This window comes from Brachyhypopomus gauderio, unplaced genomic scaffold, assembly GCF_052324685.1.
Source record: "Brachyhypopomus gauderio isolate BG-103 unplaced genomic scaffold, BGAUD_0.2 sc62, whole genome shotgun sequence".
Taxonomy (NCBI): domain Eukaryota; kingdom Metazoa; phylum Chordata; class Actinopteri; order Gymnotiformes; family Hypopomidae; genus Brachyhypopomus; species Brachyhypopomus gauderio.
Window position 1 is genome coordinate 308,844 of NW_027506883.1, and position 15,494 is coordinate 324,337.

Below are 15,494 nucleotides of genomic sequence, written 5' to 3' on the forward strand. Positions count from 1 at the left end.
TTTTTAGTCAGCCTCTTTATCCTGCTGGTGTGTGTGTGTCTGCTGTTTGTCTTTGGGATGTGAGGGGGATGTTGGTGACAAAGTGGGTATTGTGCGCGGGGTCACAGAGAGGGAAAGACAAGGCCCAGACTGCCATCAAAACAGCAGCTGTCCCAGTTGCAGTGAACATGTCATAGTCTGCATATTCCACCATACACAAATACATCTCCCCTTACTGGGACTTATAAAGCAGTCCTGCAGGTACTACAGCAGGTCCACTCTGCTGGTGAGTAATATTCTCGTTTCATTCTCTGTTCATTCTCATTTAATGTTTTTTTTGTTTGTTTGTTTGTTTTGTTTGTTTTGTTTTGTTTTTTTCACTAACAATAAAAAAGATTTGAATGAAGTGTGAACGTCTCATTTGTTGTATTGCAAAGCAACTGTTGAGTGGCAGTAGATTGTCTTGAAGCGTTTGATATAATAGACGTCTTTATAATGGTACTTGGAACAGGAAGGAATCGTATGATGCATTTCAAGACTCCTGTGAAGCACCCTGGTTGATTTGAGGGCTCAGCTTATAAGAAACATTAGTGCTTTTATTTGAAGAAGTTTAGTGGAGCTTTCTACTATATTGCAGTTGTGTTTGTACGATGCCCCTGATTCTGTCCAGTTCCGAGGCCTTATTCATCACAAAATACAGCTTTTTGTAGTCAGCTTTGTACAGCGCTTTTAATTGATTCATTAAATTACACCTTTGGACAATGACGAAACTTCAACCAGCTGTAAAGAACACAGTGTGGACTGAGTTAAAACAGTAATGAAGGTATTAACCATGCTTATTATGAAATAGGTTTTCATGTAACATGAATGATGAGAACCCTTTTTTGTCAAAGTTTGCTTGTGTCCATTAAGCTGTATGAGAGGCAAAGAAAAAAACACAATGGAGTTCTGTTGAAGTCTCATTAACATCTGGACCAGAGGGGATAAAAATGTTTACTCTGTCCAGACATACTGACCCAGAGTCACAGCTGCCATGACTTAGGAGGTGTTCGCGCTTGACCATTTTGAAAGAAAAGGGGACTAAAGACATTTACAGGTTGGGCACAAGTTTCTGATTGTTTTCTGGTTAAGGTTTTTGCAATTGTATTATTGCAGGAACTACCACCATTGTTAAAATGCCTCCAACTACATGTCATTTTGCACACATACCTAAGCTATAATTGGACATCTGGGTGTCCAGACCCTGTCTCGGTCAGCTAAAATGCATTTAGATTAACTAACTGTGACATCCTTTATGAAACACATCAGATAGAAAAAACGATTCATTTGCCAGATTGTGCAGACCTGAAAAATGTTGAATTCACTTTTTAAAATCACATCCATTATGCTGTTGTAGCTAGAACTATAAAATTTCAGTTTTGAATTGCAGATATTTTCTTTTAGCCGGGGTGTATTCAAATGGTGTGTTCAGTTATGACCTGCACAGCTTTCATTGTGATAACTGCAAGTTTACTCTCATGGACTGAGGCAACCTACCACTATGGATATAAAGGTAACGTTCAAGAATATTACCAAACATAAGACTACATGCTTTCATGGCACATATATAATGCCTCATTTTTAACACTGTATACTGAAAACTATTTTCCAGATAAAGACAAGGAACTACAATATCTTCTGGAACCACCTGTGTATGCTGAGATAACAGCACGTAGAGGAGAGAATGTAACCCTGCCATGTCTTCTACAGACCAAACCAGCTCACTATAAACTTAAATGGACAAAAGTTGAACCTCTTCATAGAGGAGTGGAAAATATTATTCTCATCACAAATGGACGTAATGACAAACAGTATGGCACCCTGGGGCCCAGAGCAAGCCTTCGACGAACACATCCAATGGATGTTTCTCTTCACCTCGTCAATGTAGGCCTTGAAGATGACGGCCAGTATCGTTGCGAACTGATCAACGGCATTGATGATGAAAATGTCGTCCTTACTCTGAGGATTGAAGGTACACGATTGAAAAGTATCCAAACACTTATGATATTTGTTAAATCACAGTAATGTAGTGTTGGCATTGAGAAAGAATCAGACAATGCCATTTCTGCTAAATAACAGCTCTCTTATTGCAAGACAAAGTCTTTAAAGATGCACAATCAGCAAATGAACAGAAAATGAAAATTAAATCTATTGGAGAAAACTGGGTGTGGGTGGTAGTGGTGGTGGTGTAGATACCATCCAGGCTGAAAACACTTTCACATGCCTGGTAAGGGGTGAGCTGGTCCCTATCAACACAACAGTCTGATACTCTGTCCAAGACCTGACACATCAACTCACCCAGGCAAGGGCCCCTCGCATAGGGCCCCTCTCATATGGCCCCTCTCATAGGGCTCCACTCATAGGGCCCCTCTCATAGGGACCCACTCATAGGGGCCCTCTCATATGGCCCCTCTCATAGGGCTCCACTCATAGGGCCCCTCTCATAGGGACCCACTCATAGGGCCCCTCTCATATGGCCCCTTTCATAGAGCCCCTCTCATAGGGCCCCTCTCATAGGGCCCCACTCATAGGGACCCACTCATAGAGCTCCTCTCATATGGCCTCTCTCATATGGCCCCTCTCATAGGGCCCCTCTCATATGGCCCCTCTCATATGGCCCCTCTCATAGGGCCCCTCTCATAGGGCCCCTCACATAGGGCCCCTCTCATATGGCCTCTCTCATAGGGCCCCACTCATAGGACCCCACTCATAGAGCTCCTCTCATATGGCCCCTCTCATAGGGCCCCTCTCATATGGCCTCTCTCATAGGGCCCCTCTCATAGGGCCCCACTCATAGGGCCCCTCTCATAGGGCCCCTCTCATAGGGCCCCTCTCATAGGGCCCCACTCATAGGGCCCCACTCATAGGGCCCCTCTCATAGGGCCCCTCTCATAGGGCCCCTCTCATATGGCCTCTCTCATAGGGCCCCTCTCATAGGGCCCCACTCATAGGGCCCCTCTCATAGGGCCCCACTCATAGGGCCCCTCTCATAGGGCCCCACTCATAGGGCCCCTCTCATAGGGCCCCTCTCATAGGGCCCCTCTCATAGGGCCCCACTCATAGGGCCCCTCTCATAGGGCCCCACTCATAGGGCCCCTCTCATAGGGCCCCTCTCATATGGCCCCTCTCATAGGGCCCCACTCATAGGGCCCCTCTCATAGGGCCCCACTCATAGGGCCCCTCACATAGGGCCCCACTCATAGGGCCCCACTCATAGGGCCCCTCTCATAGGGCCCCACTCATAGGGCCCCACTCATAGGGCCCCTCTCATAGGGCCCCTCTCATAGGGCCCCACTCATAGGGCCCCTCTCATAGGGCCCCACTCATAGGGCCCCACTCATGGAGACTGGAGCTTGGGGCAGTGTCTCTTCTTGCGGCCAGGGTTGTACTTGCCGTAGTTGCATTCTTGCCCAGACTGTCTGTCACTGGGAGTGTTATAGGCTCTATTATGTCAAGTGCTTGCATTGCCTAAGTATCTGGTATCTGGTAGTGCCCTCTTGTGACCCTGGTGGACACCTAAACAAAAGCTCTGTCACCATCCTAAGATGAACATTAGAAGAGCTGGAGTGAACCTGTGGACTCTCACGCAGCACCATTCCAGCAGGACCAGGGGCACGTGGAGGGTGTTGTGCAGTGACAGTGGTGAGCTGTGTGGCCAGCATTCAGTTGAAATGCTCCACAAGCTCCAAACCAGCAGACGTCCTGAACTAACCTGGACTAACCTGATGCCCTGAACAATCCACCTGCCATCCTGGGAGTCCTTGCTATCTTCCTCTCCACTCTCGTTGGCACCTCTCCAAAGCCCCACAGCAGTGGGTCCACTTCCCAGCACCGGGCACCCTAATCCGTCCTCAGTGATACAGCACCTCCACTGTCCATTAAACCTCCTGGCCAGCCTGAGCTAGCTTCCGTGCTGTCATATTGACGCTTTGGTCCAGTATTGTGTATGCCAGTTCATGGCCACGAGGACTTAACAGTTCCCAGCATTAGTGGTGGGAAAGGGGCCAAGATGATCCATGGCAACCTTTACAATTGCTGCACCAAAGTAGAGAGGCTGAAGCGCTAAGATTACTTCAGTCCTGTCTTTGCCATGCAGTCGTCGCAGCAGTGAACAAACAGCCTAACGTCTGGGCAACAGCTCCGTCTTTAGGATTCATAAGTTGGGTGCATGGATATCTAGATAGATGACCAAACCTTGAGGATACTGGCATTACAATGACCACAGGCCATCATCAGACCATCAAGTGCCACTTGCCGATATCCACTTTGCCAATAGTGGCGGCTTTTATCTTTTTTCTTTCTTCAGGTCTACTGGCGTTGCCCCAGTTGTCTGTCAGCTCAAGGGCTCCAACCACTGGCATCTCCCTTTACTTTCTGTGGCCTTTTTCTTCACCAGCAGAATGCTGATGAGGGTGCTGCTTTTGTGAGCTGTCCATGGCTCTTGGAGAACCACCAACGGGCACTGGTGCTGCACATTCAGCTTCTCCTGCACCGTTGTCTTCACCCACAGAAAACGCCATGGTGCCTTCAACCTGCCAGCAAGCTCCACCCCTGGAGATGCACCAACTGACTCCGATGCTGTGTGGTCAAGTCCTCCAGAGCCAGCAGCTTCCCCCACCAAACATTAACCCCAGTGACGGATATTGCATTCCAGTCGTCACGTGACTATTCTGGGTACGAGGGAGCGTGTCTGGTTGAAACTGAACTACTGCTGAGCCTGGGTCAATGAGAGTAGTAAGCTGTTCTATCTACTCAACACTCCACCCAAAGTTTGTGCCAGCAAACAATTTTTGCTGGTTTTGGCAATGAGAGTGAGTGTTGTTCTTTCCGGAGGCTACCTGTTTCCTCCAGGCTGAGGTTTGCAGCAGGGACTGGTCTGCTGTTCTCTCTTGAAGCACAACGTGCACAACAGTCTCCACCCCTGACTTGAGGGACACTCGTCACGTTCTTTCTTCAATGAGCTTCTCTGTCGCATTGCACCATGTTGCTTGTTGACATCATGTGATGTCTTTACACCACAGATGATTTATACGCCCTCAGCCTCGGTGACGGCTTTCTGGCTGCTGGCCAGGGCGGCGAGCACCACATACCGCGTCTGCTCATTGGACGGAAAGCGCGTTCAGGAAGTGTCCTAACACTTTCGGTGCAGCAGTCTCAAATGCTGGCTGTGCCTGTTGTCATCAGAGCGCTCACCCACCCTCCTGCCTCTCTAGAAACAGCCAGCTGTTTGACAACACCATCAGCAAACAGACTGAAATGTTGATAGACCGTCATGGTGGTGTTCAAGTGGTACCATGCAGCCATGGTGCCAGATGTTCATATTCAGCTGTGTGAAGTATGGCTCGTGGGTGCTTTGATTATTCTATCATGGGAATGGACACATGCCTGAACTCTCTCTGGGCTCTGCTGCTGAACTCCGCTGTTTATGGGCCTCAAGTCCAGTACCAGCTACCACAGAACATAAACTACAAAGCTTTTAAAGGTCCAAAAAACTACTTTTGAAATCATTAAAACTCTAATATTCTTTAACAGCTGGTGTACCTGCATATATTTCAGGGATTGTGTTTCCTTATCAAAGCAGCCGTGGTCGGTACAACTTTACCTTCTTGGATGCCAAAGCAGCGTGTACAGAGCAGGACGGCATGCTGGCGACACACAGACAACTCTACAGAGGTGAGAGACAGTTAAGAGTGAGAGACAGTTAGAATTGAGCAACAGTTAGGAGTGAGAGACAGTTAGAAGTGAGAGACAGTTAGGAGTGAGAGACAGTTAGAATTGAGCAACAGTTAGGAGTGAGAGACAGTTAGAATTAAGCAACAGTTAGGAGTGAGAGACAGTTAGAAGTGAGAGACAGAAGTGAGAGACAGTTAGGAGTGAGAGACAGTTAGAATTGAGCAACAGTTAGGAGTTAGAGACAGTTAGAATTGAGCAACAATTAGGAGTAAGAGACAGTTAGAAGTGAGAGACAGTTAGGAGTAAGAGACAGAAGTGAGAGACAATTAGGAGTGAGAGACAGTTAGAATTGAGCAACAGTTAGGAGTGAAAGACAGTTAGAATTGAGCAACAGTTAGGAGTGAGTGACAGTTATGAGTGAGTGACAGATAGAAGTGAGAGACAGTTATGAGTGAGTGACAGTTAGGAGTGAGCCTCTTCTATATTTGATTGCTTTCAAATTAGTCCTCCATGTTCAAGGTTTATACACACTGACTGGATTGTATAGTAATATTTTAATGTGATTTCTATAGCTACACTATTGAACATCAGCACATCACTGCCGTTTTCTATTGCTTATTGCATGTGTAGCATGGACAGAGGGTTTGGACTGGTGTAACGCTGGATGGCTGAATGACGGGACGGTCCATTACCCGATCCTGCACCCGCGGCCAGCTTGCGGGACAAACCTTCTCCCGGGTATCCGCAGCTATGGCGCCCGACACAGGACTAAAGAGCGTTATGATGCCTTCTGCTTCACGTCTACCTCTGGGGGTCAGCACGATGTGTGAAGTGTTCTTCAAAACAATTCGCTTGTCTCAAATGGAGGCATAATATCCCACTGTTGTGTCATTTATCATCATGTTTTCAACACTAATGCAACTGATTGAGTAATAACAGATGGCTTCATCAGGTATGGGGAACAGCAGAAACACCAATCTGTGGTATGCAGCCCTGAGGCATGTTGTTTTCATGAGCGATGACTCATTTCTTTAAAATGTTCCAATGCAGATTTAAAATGTTCCAATGTTCCCGGTGAATTGCCAACTCTGTCTGGTTGTGCCAGTGTGTTAACGTTTCTAAACTAGGCTCTGAACATTGCCTGAGGGCCATGTTCACTGCCACACACGTGCACGTGCACACACGCACACACACACACCCACACCCACATCACACCAGCCCCATTTGCAATCATCTAATTAACTATGTGCACCTGCCTCCTTTCCCTCCCGTTAACCCCCTTAATTAAACCCAACAGGTGCGCTTCTTCACTTCTTCACTGCTCACCTGTTGTGCTCAGATGCCCCGAGGTTGCTGCTACTCTTCTGTCCTGTTACTCTCACCGCCAACAACATTCTCATATCTGTTATATTTAGGCATCACACTACTGCTACGTGCTCCACGTTGGTGTCTTTACTCTGTTATGAAACACTCTGTTCCCACACGTACGTCTCCGTCCTACCCTGATGACCTCATACTTTGCGTTTAACCAGACTGGTTAATTGGCTTTTTCACTCTCACGAGAAGACAGTCTTGCAGTGTGTGTGACTGTAGATTCACCACAGTGATCACAGGGAATCGCTGCTTTGGTTTAATAGCCACTAAACTCTTTTGGTTTTGTTGGTGTGAGAAACACACGCTGGAGGCTGTAAATGCACTGAAGAGGAGGAAAACACAAACGCTGTTGTGTGTAAGTGCGCAGGAGAGAGAGAGAGGAAGCTTTGCTGCAGTGACATTTGACATCCTCCCATGTCCACGGGATCCTGGCGGCGTTAAATGTCATCAGGACGCTGTGACAGAAACAGCTGGGTCGCTTGCAACAGAGAGCACTCTGTTCGTCTTCCCATCACACATTTTAGCATACTGTTTTCATCTCTATCTGAAAAGTATAACCTACACAAAAGGTAATTTAATTGCAAATAGTAAGCTGTCAACTATTTTTAATGGTTTAACCAATGCTCAGTTTATTAACCATTCATTTCTATTGAACTTATGGTTTTGTTTCTTTTGAATAGCAGATATGAGTAGAGCATTATACGAGTCTTCAGTTCTGTTTACCTCTATGTTTAAATCCATATTGAACTCTCCTGTGTCCGATGCTTCTTTACAGGCTCCGTGTTCTACATCTCTGGGCCACTGAGTTTTGTGGAGGCTGCACATGTCTGTGAGGAGAAGGGTGGAGCTCTGGCCCGTGTGGGACAGCTGTACTCTGCCTGGAGGTTTCAGGGGCTGGACCGCTGTGACGGAGGCTGGCTGCAGGACGCCAGCGTGCGCTTCCCCATCACCACCCCCAGGGTGCGCTGTGGAGGAACCCCAGAGCCAGGGGTGCATAGCTTTGGATTCCCCAACCGGAGCAAACGTCTGTATGGGGCGTACTGCTACAGGTAGACCTCCACTGCAGTTACCAGACGTCTGCACAAGTCACAGTGCTCGGGCCTTGTTGTTACTGCTAATCTTGATGTAAACAAGACAACATGCCGCGGTTTCCCAAACAACCAGGTTAAAATGGAATTGTTGAATGGTTTTCAAGAACTAGTATCTGTGTTCACAGGAAGATCAGATGATGTTGGAACATGCTTTGACTTGTTACGAGCACAGATATGAGTAGTGTACACGGCAGACACTTGAGAGCTTTCAATACAGTACCAGTATAATGTCATCAAGATATCAGATTTATTTTGCCTTTTATTTTATTAAAACAAGGTAACACCGTGTTTTGACATGGCGCCATCAGAGGCAAACAACATTCAAGTGATTTTTTCAGATCGTTTTTGTGTTTTTGAGTTTTCTTACTGCTGGGATTCAGTTATCTGCTCTGGTTTGTAGTTCTTAATTTATTTGAACAGTCCAATGAGTCCAATTGTTCCTATATAAGTATATAAATTTTATACTCTATCAAGATCAAGATTCAGTTTGTTAGTCATATTTGCTAAAAAGCCTCATAACATGAAAAATCCATAACAAAATGAGTCTTTGCTACTATCCAAATGAAGAAAAGAGCATGTGGTAACTTGAAATAACACATAATTTATTACTCATACACCACATACTGGAGCAGATACTCTTGCATCTTAACCAGCTTTGTTTGTGAATTATTATAAAACCACTGAGTCTACTTGGATGAAATTTTGTATATGCGCATAATTAACCTGAATATGTGTCAATGTATATGTGTACTACCATAAACAGCTTCAGCACATGATCGTACAATATCAGTTCTTTGCACATGTTATTCTCACTTCTAAATAAATTGCCCTGTATAGGAAAATAAACAATATCACTGATAGTGTTAGTAAAAGACCAGTTTTATTTATTTTCAAAGAAACCCCAGAACAAATACAGTGTTCTACATGTTGTGACAGTACGGCACCATGTTCCAGATGGCACCTTATGGCTTGATTTCTCTTCCCAACATTGTAACACCAAAATACTGTAAGGTGAATAAAAGTATCTGTAATGTTGTTCTGTGGTGTTCGTTTTTATTTGATTTATTCAGTCTAAGTCTGACTTCTATTGCTGCTGAATTGTTGCCAAATTAGGGAGAGAAAAATTCAAGCCACAAAATAAATTACCATGAAAGACTTGTGTACAAAATCAGTAAAGTGCAAATTGCAATGGCAGACCTAGATAACTGTTTAGTACATTAGAGACACATTCATTCACACGTGTTACTGCCAATTAAATGTTAAGAACAATGTTTTCTTGTTTTGAATTCCACCTTACAATAACTAATGTGGTAGATTCTGAAGCCAGAGGATGTAACAATATCTACATTATTGTTGTCTTCTGAATGTGTTAGAATCCGGATGAATTTTTATAAGAATTAGAATGAAATAATGCTCTGAATTAACCTACAAGAAAAAGGAAATAATAAAAATATTAAATTCTGTTAGCATGAGTCAAAAATCAGTATCCTGAACCAAAATAATGTCACAGAAATGAGGAATAAAGTAGGAAATTCTGGATTTAGTTGAGTAAAACCATTATTATGTGGAAGGTAAGGAATTATGGTAAGAACTATTTCTTATTTCTTCTTAGAAAATTACAGACCTGAAGAAAGTAAGCACCAACCTGATTGTAGAAGGTGTAGCTTGTGTTTCACAGCCAGGCACACATTAACCCAAAGAGCTACAGCTTTCATATTTATGCAGAATTTTAATTATTGTCAACAAAAGGTCTATATTTACCACAGGACCAAGAGTGCAATTAAACACGTCCACCTGGTGCTGCTCACAGAGCTGGACACGTGGGACGCTGGGCACGTGAGACCCTGGACACGTGGGACCCTGAATCTGCATCTATGGCCTGTGCTTAAGAGGACGTTTGTGACCTTGGGTCTAGACTGCTCTTACAGTGCATGGCTGAGGAGCACACGGTTTAGTGTGTGCGACGGTGTGAATGACAGCTGCTGGTGAGTATTATTAACCTCATTCCACATGTCAGCCTTAGGCCTGGTGAGCCATGCGGGGTAATAATCCTTATTTTTTTTCTCACATATACGTCTGGGCAATACATGATGGTTATCAAGACCAGTAAGGTCAGGACCATGGAGGGGAGCAGAGACAGGGTTCTAACAATGTCCTCTGATTAAGGAAACAGAGTTTTAATAATGTGCTCTGATTAAGGAAACAGTTTTAATAATGTTCTCTGATTAAGGAAATAGTTCTAATGTCCTCTGATAAAGGAGGCTGTTAATTATAGGCTGCAATGTAAAGACATCTGTCTGATGATGCTGGATTAGATGCGGCAATGTGAAACCAATTTTTATAGCAGAGGCTGAATTCTGTAAGTTGGAATCTGACACGAGCGATGTTTGCCACATTGCTTTTCTGGCCTGGTTCATCTTGGCACACTCATTGTCTGGGTACTGTAATCTGCCATTTGAAAAATAGATTTTGATGGGATGAAACAAAATTATTACAAAACAGTGGCATCAGATGAATTCAGACCAGCTGAGGTCAAAAAGCATTAGCTCAATTGTGTTGTGAGTTCGTGCTTCCACGAACTGTTGTGTTGGAACTGTGCTGCTCTGTATTTACATACTGACTGTTTATGCGTCATAGAATTACAAAATACGTAATCCAGTGTCAAATTCTACAAAGAAAGAAACTGCTAAAGGAAGGAGATGGTTGCTAGGACGATGTGCTTATTCTAAAATGTTGCTATAAGCATGATGATTGGTGGAAATCTACTGAATGAAAAGTAAAGAACAAAAGAAGAAAATGATGAATCAAATTGGTTTTAAGGTTTCACCACTGTGTTTTGGCCTTTTCTGTTGTCGTGTCTTCTATGAATATGTCGTAGCTCTGAGCAGTGAGGGGTGTGACGGGTTGTCCATTTGATTGTTGAAGTTCTGTTGAATATAAAATGCAAATGTCCTTGTACCTATATTGATCTAACATGTGTCCACAGAATAGCATATATGCATCTAAAATAGCGTGGTCATTATTGCACAGTAGATGCATTTTTACAGCAGAGAGAACAGAGAGTAGAGAGAAGGTAGAGGGGGTAGAGTAGAGGGGTAGAGGGGTAGAGAAGGTAGAGGGGGTAGAGAAGGTAGAGGGGGTAGAGAAGATAGAGAGGGTAGAGGGTAGAGAGGGTGGAGGGGTAGAGGGGGTAGAGTAGAAGGGTAGAGAGGGTAGAGGGGTAGAGAGGGTAGAGGGAGTAGAATGGGTAAAGGGGGTAGAGAGGGTAGAGTGGAGGGTAGAGAGTGTAGAGGGGTAAAGTAGATGGGTAGAGGGGGTAGAGAGGGTAGAGAGTGTAGAGGGGGTAGAGTAGATGGGTAGAGGGGGTAGAGAGGGTAGAGGGTAGAGAGGGTAGAGAAAGTAGAGGGGGTAGAGGGTAGATGGGGTAGAAGGGGTAGAGGGGGTAGAAGGGGTAGAGGGTAGAGAGGGTAGAGTAGGGGGGTTGAGAGGGTAGAGGGTAGAGGGGGTAGAATGGGTAGAAGGGGTAGAGAGGGTAGAGTGGAGGGTAGAGAGTGTAGAGGGGGTAGAGTAGATGGGTAGAGGGGGTAGAGAGGTTAGGGAGGGTAGAGAGGGTAGAGAGAGTTGAGAGGGTAGAGGGTAGGGAGGGTAGAGAGAGTAGAGGGGGTAGAGGGTAGAGGGGGTAGAAGGGGTAGAGGGGGTAGAGGGGGTAGAAGGGGTAGAGGGTAGAGAGGGTAGAGGGGGTAAAAGGGGTACAGAAGGTAGAGGGGTAGAGGATAGAGAGGGTAGAAGGGGTAGAGAGTAGGGAGGGTAGAGAGGGTAGAGGGTGTAGAGAGGGTAGAGGGTAGGGAGGGTAGAGAGGGTAGAGAGAGTAGAGGGGTAGAGGGGGTAGAAGGGGTAGAGGGTAGAGAGGGTAGAGGGTGTAGAAGGGGTACAGAAGGTAGAGGGGTAGAGGGGGTAAAGGGGGCACAGAAGGTAGAGGGGTAGAGGATAGAGAGGGTAGAAGGGGTAGAGAGTAGGGAGGGTAGAGAGGGTAGAGGGTGTAAAGGGGTACAGAAGGTAGAGGGGTAGAGAGGGTAGAAAGGGTAGAGGGGGTATTACTAGATTTACCAGCAAAGACTCACTTATCTATACAATGTCCCTAGTGTCTAAAACATGCCAACACTACTGGACGTTTTTCTTACTGGGCGTGCAGGTGATCTGTGGCTTCTCCCACTCTCCATTGCTCTGGCACTGTACGACGGGGTAGTGTCTCTGAATGAAACCGTCCTGGCAGTAGTAACGCACCTGATCACCGCTCTCGTACCGCAGTCGTTGTCGACCAAACAACATGGCGTTCAACACAACTGGCGGCTGGCCGCAGAAGGCTGGGTACACGGGGACAGTAACATTGTGCATACATGAATAAACAGCAGGGCAGGTGTGTTGAGCCTAACCACTAACACCATGTATGCTTAACACTTTTTAGGTATTTAGTCAAAAGCATATTGTCAAATCCACTCGGTGTATCCTTGCTATAGCCACATATGCTTTGATGACTAGAACTTCATTCCGTCTACTACAATTATAAGAGGAGACATTTTTCCTCATGGAAAGGACTGTGTGTATGTCCACTAGGTGGCAGACTTACTGATGCCCTTCTTGCAGGTGTAGGACAGATGATAGTTACAGGGGACGTCACTCCAGCGTCCCTCGTCATGCCACACCATCACCACACAGTCCTCTCCAGACAGAAAATAACTGTCAGGCTGACCGCGATACCAGTTCTCAAATAGCTGAGACACAGAACGACAGAGAGAGAGACAAAGAGAGACAGACAGAGACAGAGAGAGAGAGAGAGAGAGAGACAGAGAGAGTGACAGAGAGGATATCATTATTGTGAGGTCTCTTCTTTTGTCATGGGTATTCTTATATCAGTGGACAAAATCCAAATTCAAACAACCTGTACAAAAAACTCTAGCCAAGAAGATGGCCCCACTCTTCAGTTATATTTATCTGTTGAACTTCCTTCATTATGCGTTGTATTTCCTGAAGAATATTTGACACTGAATTCTTATATTTCAATAAAATATAAAGATAAAACCAAAGGTTTCTGAACTGAACAGTGATTAGACACATTTAAGGTTCTTTGCTAATGAATCTTGAGGAAATATTTGATATTTTATTGGTCCAGTAGTTTTTATTGGTTTATTGAGACGTGCTGAACTCTAAACTTCCTGTTCAACCTTTTAACGTCACCTCTGGGCCTTCCTAACTAAGCACTGGTGTCTTTGACATCTACATGACAAAAACTGGTGCACACATAGATGTGGTGCCCCCTCTACCACACCCACGCCCCCACTACCACACCCACGACCCCACTACCACACCCACGCCCCCACTACCACACCCACTACCACACCCACGACCCCACTACCACACCCACTGCCCCACTACCACACCCACTACCACACCCACGCCCCCACTACCACACCCACTACCACACCCACGCCCCCACTACCACACCCACTACCACACCCACGCCCCCACTACCACACCCACGTCCCCACTACCACACCCACGTCCCCACTACCACACCCACTACCACACCCACGTCCCCACTACCACACCCACGCCCCCACTACCACACCCACGTCCCCACTACCACACCCACTACCACACCCACGCCCCCACTACCACACCCACTACCACACCCACGCCCCCACTACCACACCCACTACCACACCCACGCCCCCACTACCACACCCACGTCCCCACTACCACACCCACTACCACACCCACGTCCCCACTACCACACCCACGCCCCCACTACCACACCCACGTCCCCACTACCACACCCACTACCACAACCACGCCCCCACTACCACACCCACTACCACACCCACGCCCCCACTACCACACCCACGTCCCCACTACCACACCCACTACCACACCCACTACCACACCCACTACCACACCCACGCCCCCACTACCACACCCACGCCCCCACTACCACACCCACTACCACACCCACGTCCCCACTACCACACCCACGCCCCCACTACCACACCCACGCCCCCACTACCACATCCACGCCCCCACTACCACACCCACTACCACACCCACGTCCCCACTACCACACCCACTACCACACCCACGTCCCCACTACCACACCCACGCCCCCACTACCACACCCACGACCCCACTACCACACCCACGCCCCCACTACCACACCCACTACCACACCCACGACCCCACTACCACACCCACTGCCCCACTACCACACCCACTACCACACCCACGCCCCCACTACCACACCCACTACCACACCCACTACCACACCCACGTCCCCACTACCACACCCACTACCACACCCACGTCTCCACTACCACACCCACTACCACACCCACGTCCCCACTACCACACCCACTACCACACCCACTACCACACCCACTACCACACCCACGCCCCCACTACCACACCCACGTCCCCACTACCACACCCACGTCCCCACTACCACACCCACTACCACACCCACGCCCCCACTACCACACCCACGCCCCCACTACCACACCCACTACCACACCCACGCCCCCACTACCACACCCACTACCACACCCACGCCCCCACTACCACACCCACGTCCCCACTACCACACCCACGTCCCCACTACCACACCCACTACCACACCCACGTCCCCACTACCACACCCACGCCCCCACTACCACACCCACGTCCCCACTACCACACCCACTACCACACCCACGCCCCCACTACCACACCCACGTCCCCACTACCACACCCACGTCCCCACTACCACACCCACTACCACACCCACGTCCCCACTACCACACCCACTACCACACCCACGTCCCCACTACCACACCCACGCCCCCACTACCACACCCACGTCCCCACTACCACACCCACGCCCCCACTACCACACCCACGTCCCCACTACCACACCCACTACCACACCCACGACCCCACTACCACACCCACTGCCCCACTACCACACCCACTACCACACCCACGCCCCCACTACCACACCCACTACCACACCCACTACCACACCCACGCCCCCACTACCACACCCACTACCACACCCACTACCACACCCACGCCCATTCCCGTCACATACGGGTTCCTCTCCCACACAGAGAGAAGGGGAAGAAGCACAAAGTGTATCGGTTCATTATCTGCATGTAACTATTTCAATTTTTGAAAGTTGAACCATCTCCATGCTGGCATGACTAGAGGTCACTGAAGTCAGGACACATCTAGCTGTACTTTCATTTGAACTTTTGAACTTTTATACACACACCAATCACTTTATTAGAAACACCTCCGAAATACATTCTC

General features: G+C 47.4%; 2 protein-coding genes across 2 annotated transcripts in view; one reads left to right on the top strand and one right to left on the bottom strand.

Moving 5' to 3' along the window:
* Nucleotides 1–9,191, top strand: hapln2 (hyaluronan and proteoglycan link protein 2). The gene is made up of 7 exons (XM_076988467.1): nucleotides 1–265; nucleotides 986–1,075; nucleotides 1,423–1,531; nucleotides 1,631–1,990; nucleotides 5,575–5,691; nucleotides 6,322–6,504; nucleotides 7,841–9,191. Exons 3-7 carry the CDS (start codon nucleotides 1,438–1,440, stop codon nucleotides 8,116–8,118), a joined length of 1,032 nt encoding a protein of 343 aa, XP_076844582.1. The 5' UTR covers nucleotides 1–265; nucleotides 986–1,075; nucleotides 1,423–1,437; the 3' UTR covers nucleotides 8,119–9,191.
* bcan (brevican) overlaps nucleotides 9,018–15,494 on the bottom strand; it is a 21,691-nt gene continuing 15,214 nt past the window's right edge. The window contains exons 12-14 of the mRNA XM_076988466.1: nucleotides 12,784–12,928; nucleotides 12,338–12,520; nucleotides 9,018–11,083 (exon numbers count right to left, since the gene is read on the bottom strand). Of these exons, the coding sequence (XP_076844581.1) occupies nucleotides 10,980–11,083; nucleotides 12,338–12,520; nucleotides 12,784–12,928 (432 nt within the window). The 3' untranslated portion in view covers nucleotides 9,018–10,979. The remainder of the gene's footprint in view (nucleotides 11,084–12,337; nucleotides 12,521–12,783; nucleotides 12,929–15,494) is intronic.

Bases quoted from the DNA above. Each gene is read 5' to 3' on its own strand.
- hapln2 (XM_076988467.1), top strand. From the start codon at position 1,438: ATGGTGTGTTCAGTTATGACCTGCACAGCTTTCATTGTGATAACTGCA. The intron at 1,532-1,630 runs GTAACGTTCAAG...ACTATTTTCCAG, and splicing joins CTACCACTATGGATATAAAG to ATAAAGACAAGGAACTACAA. The intron at 6,505-7,840 runs GTCAGCACGATG...GCTTCTTTACAG, and splicing joins CTTCACGTCTACCTCTGGGG to GCTCCGTGTTCTACATCTCT.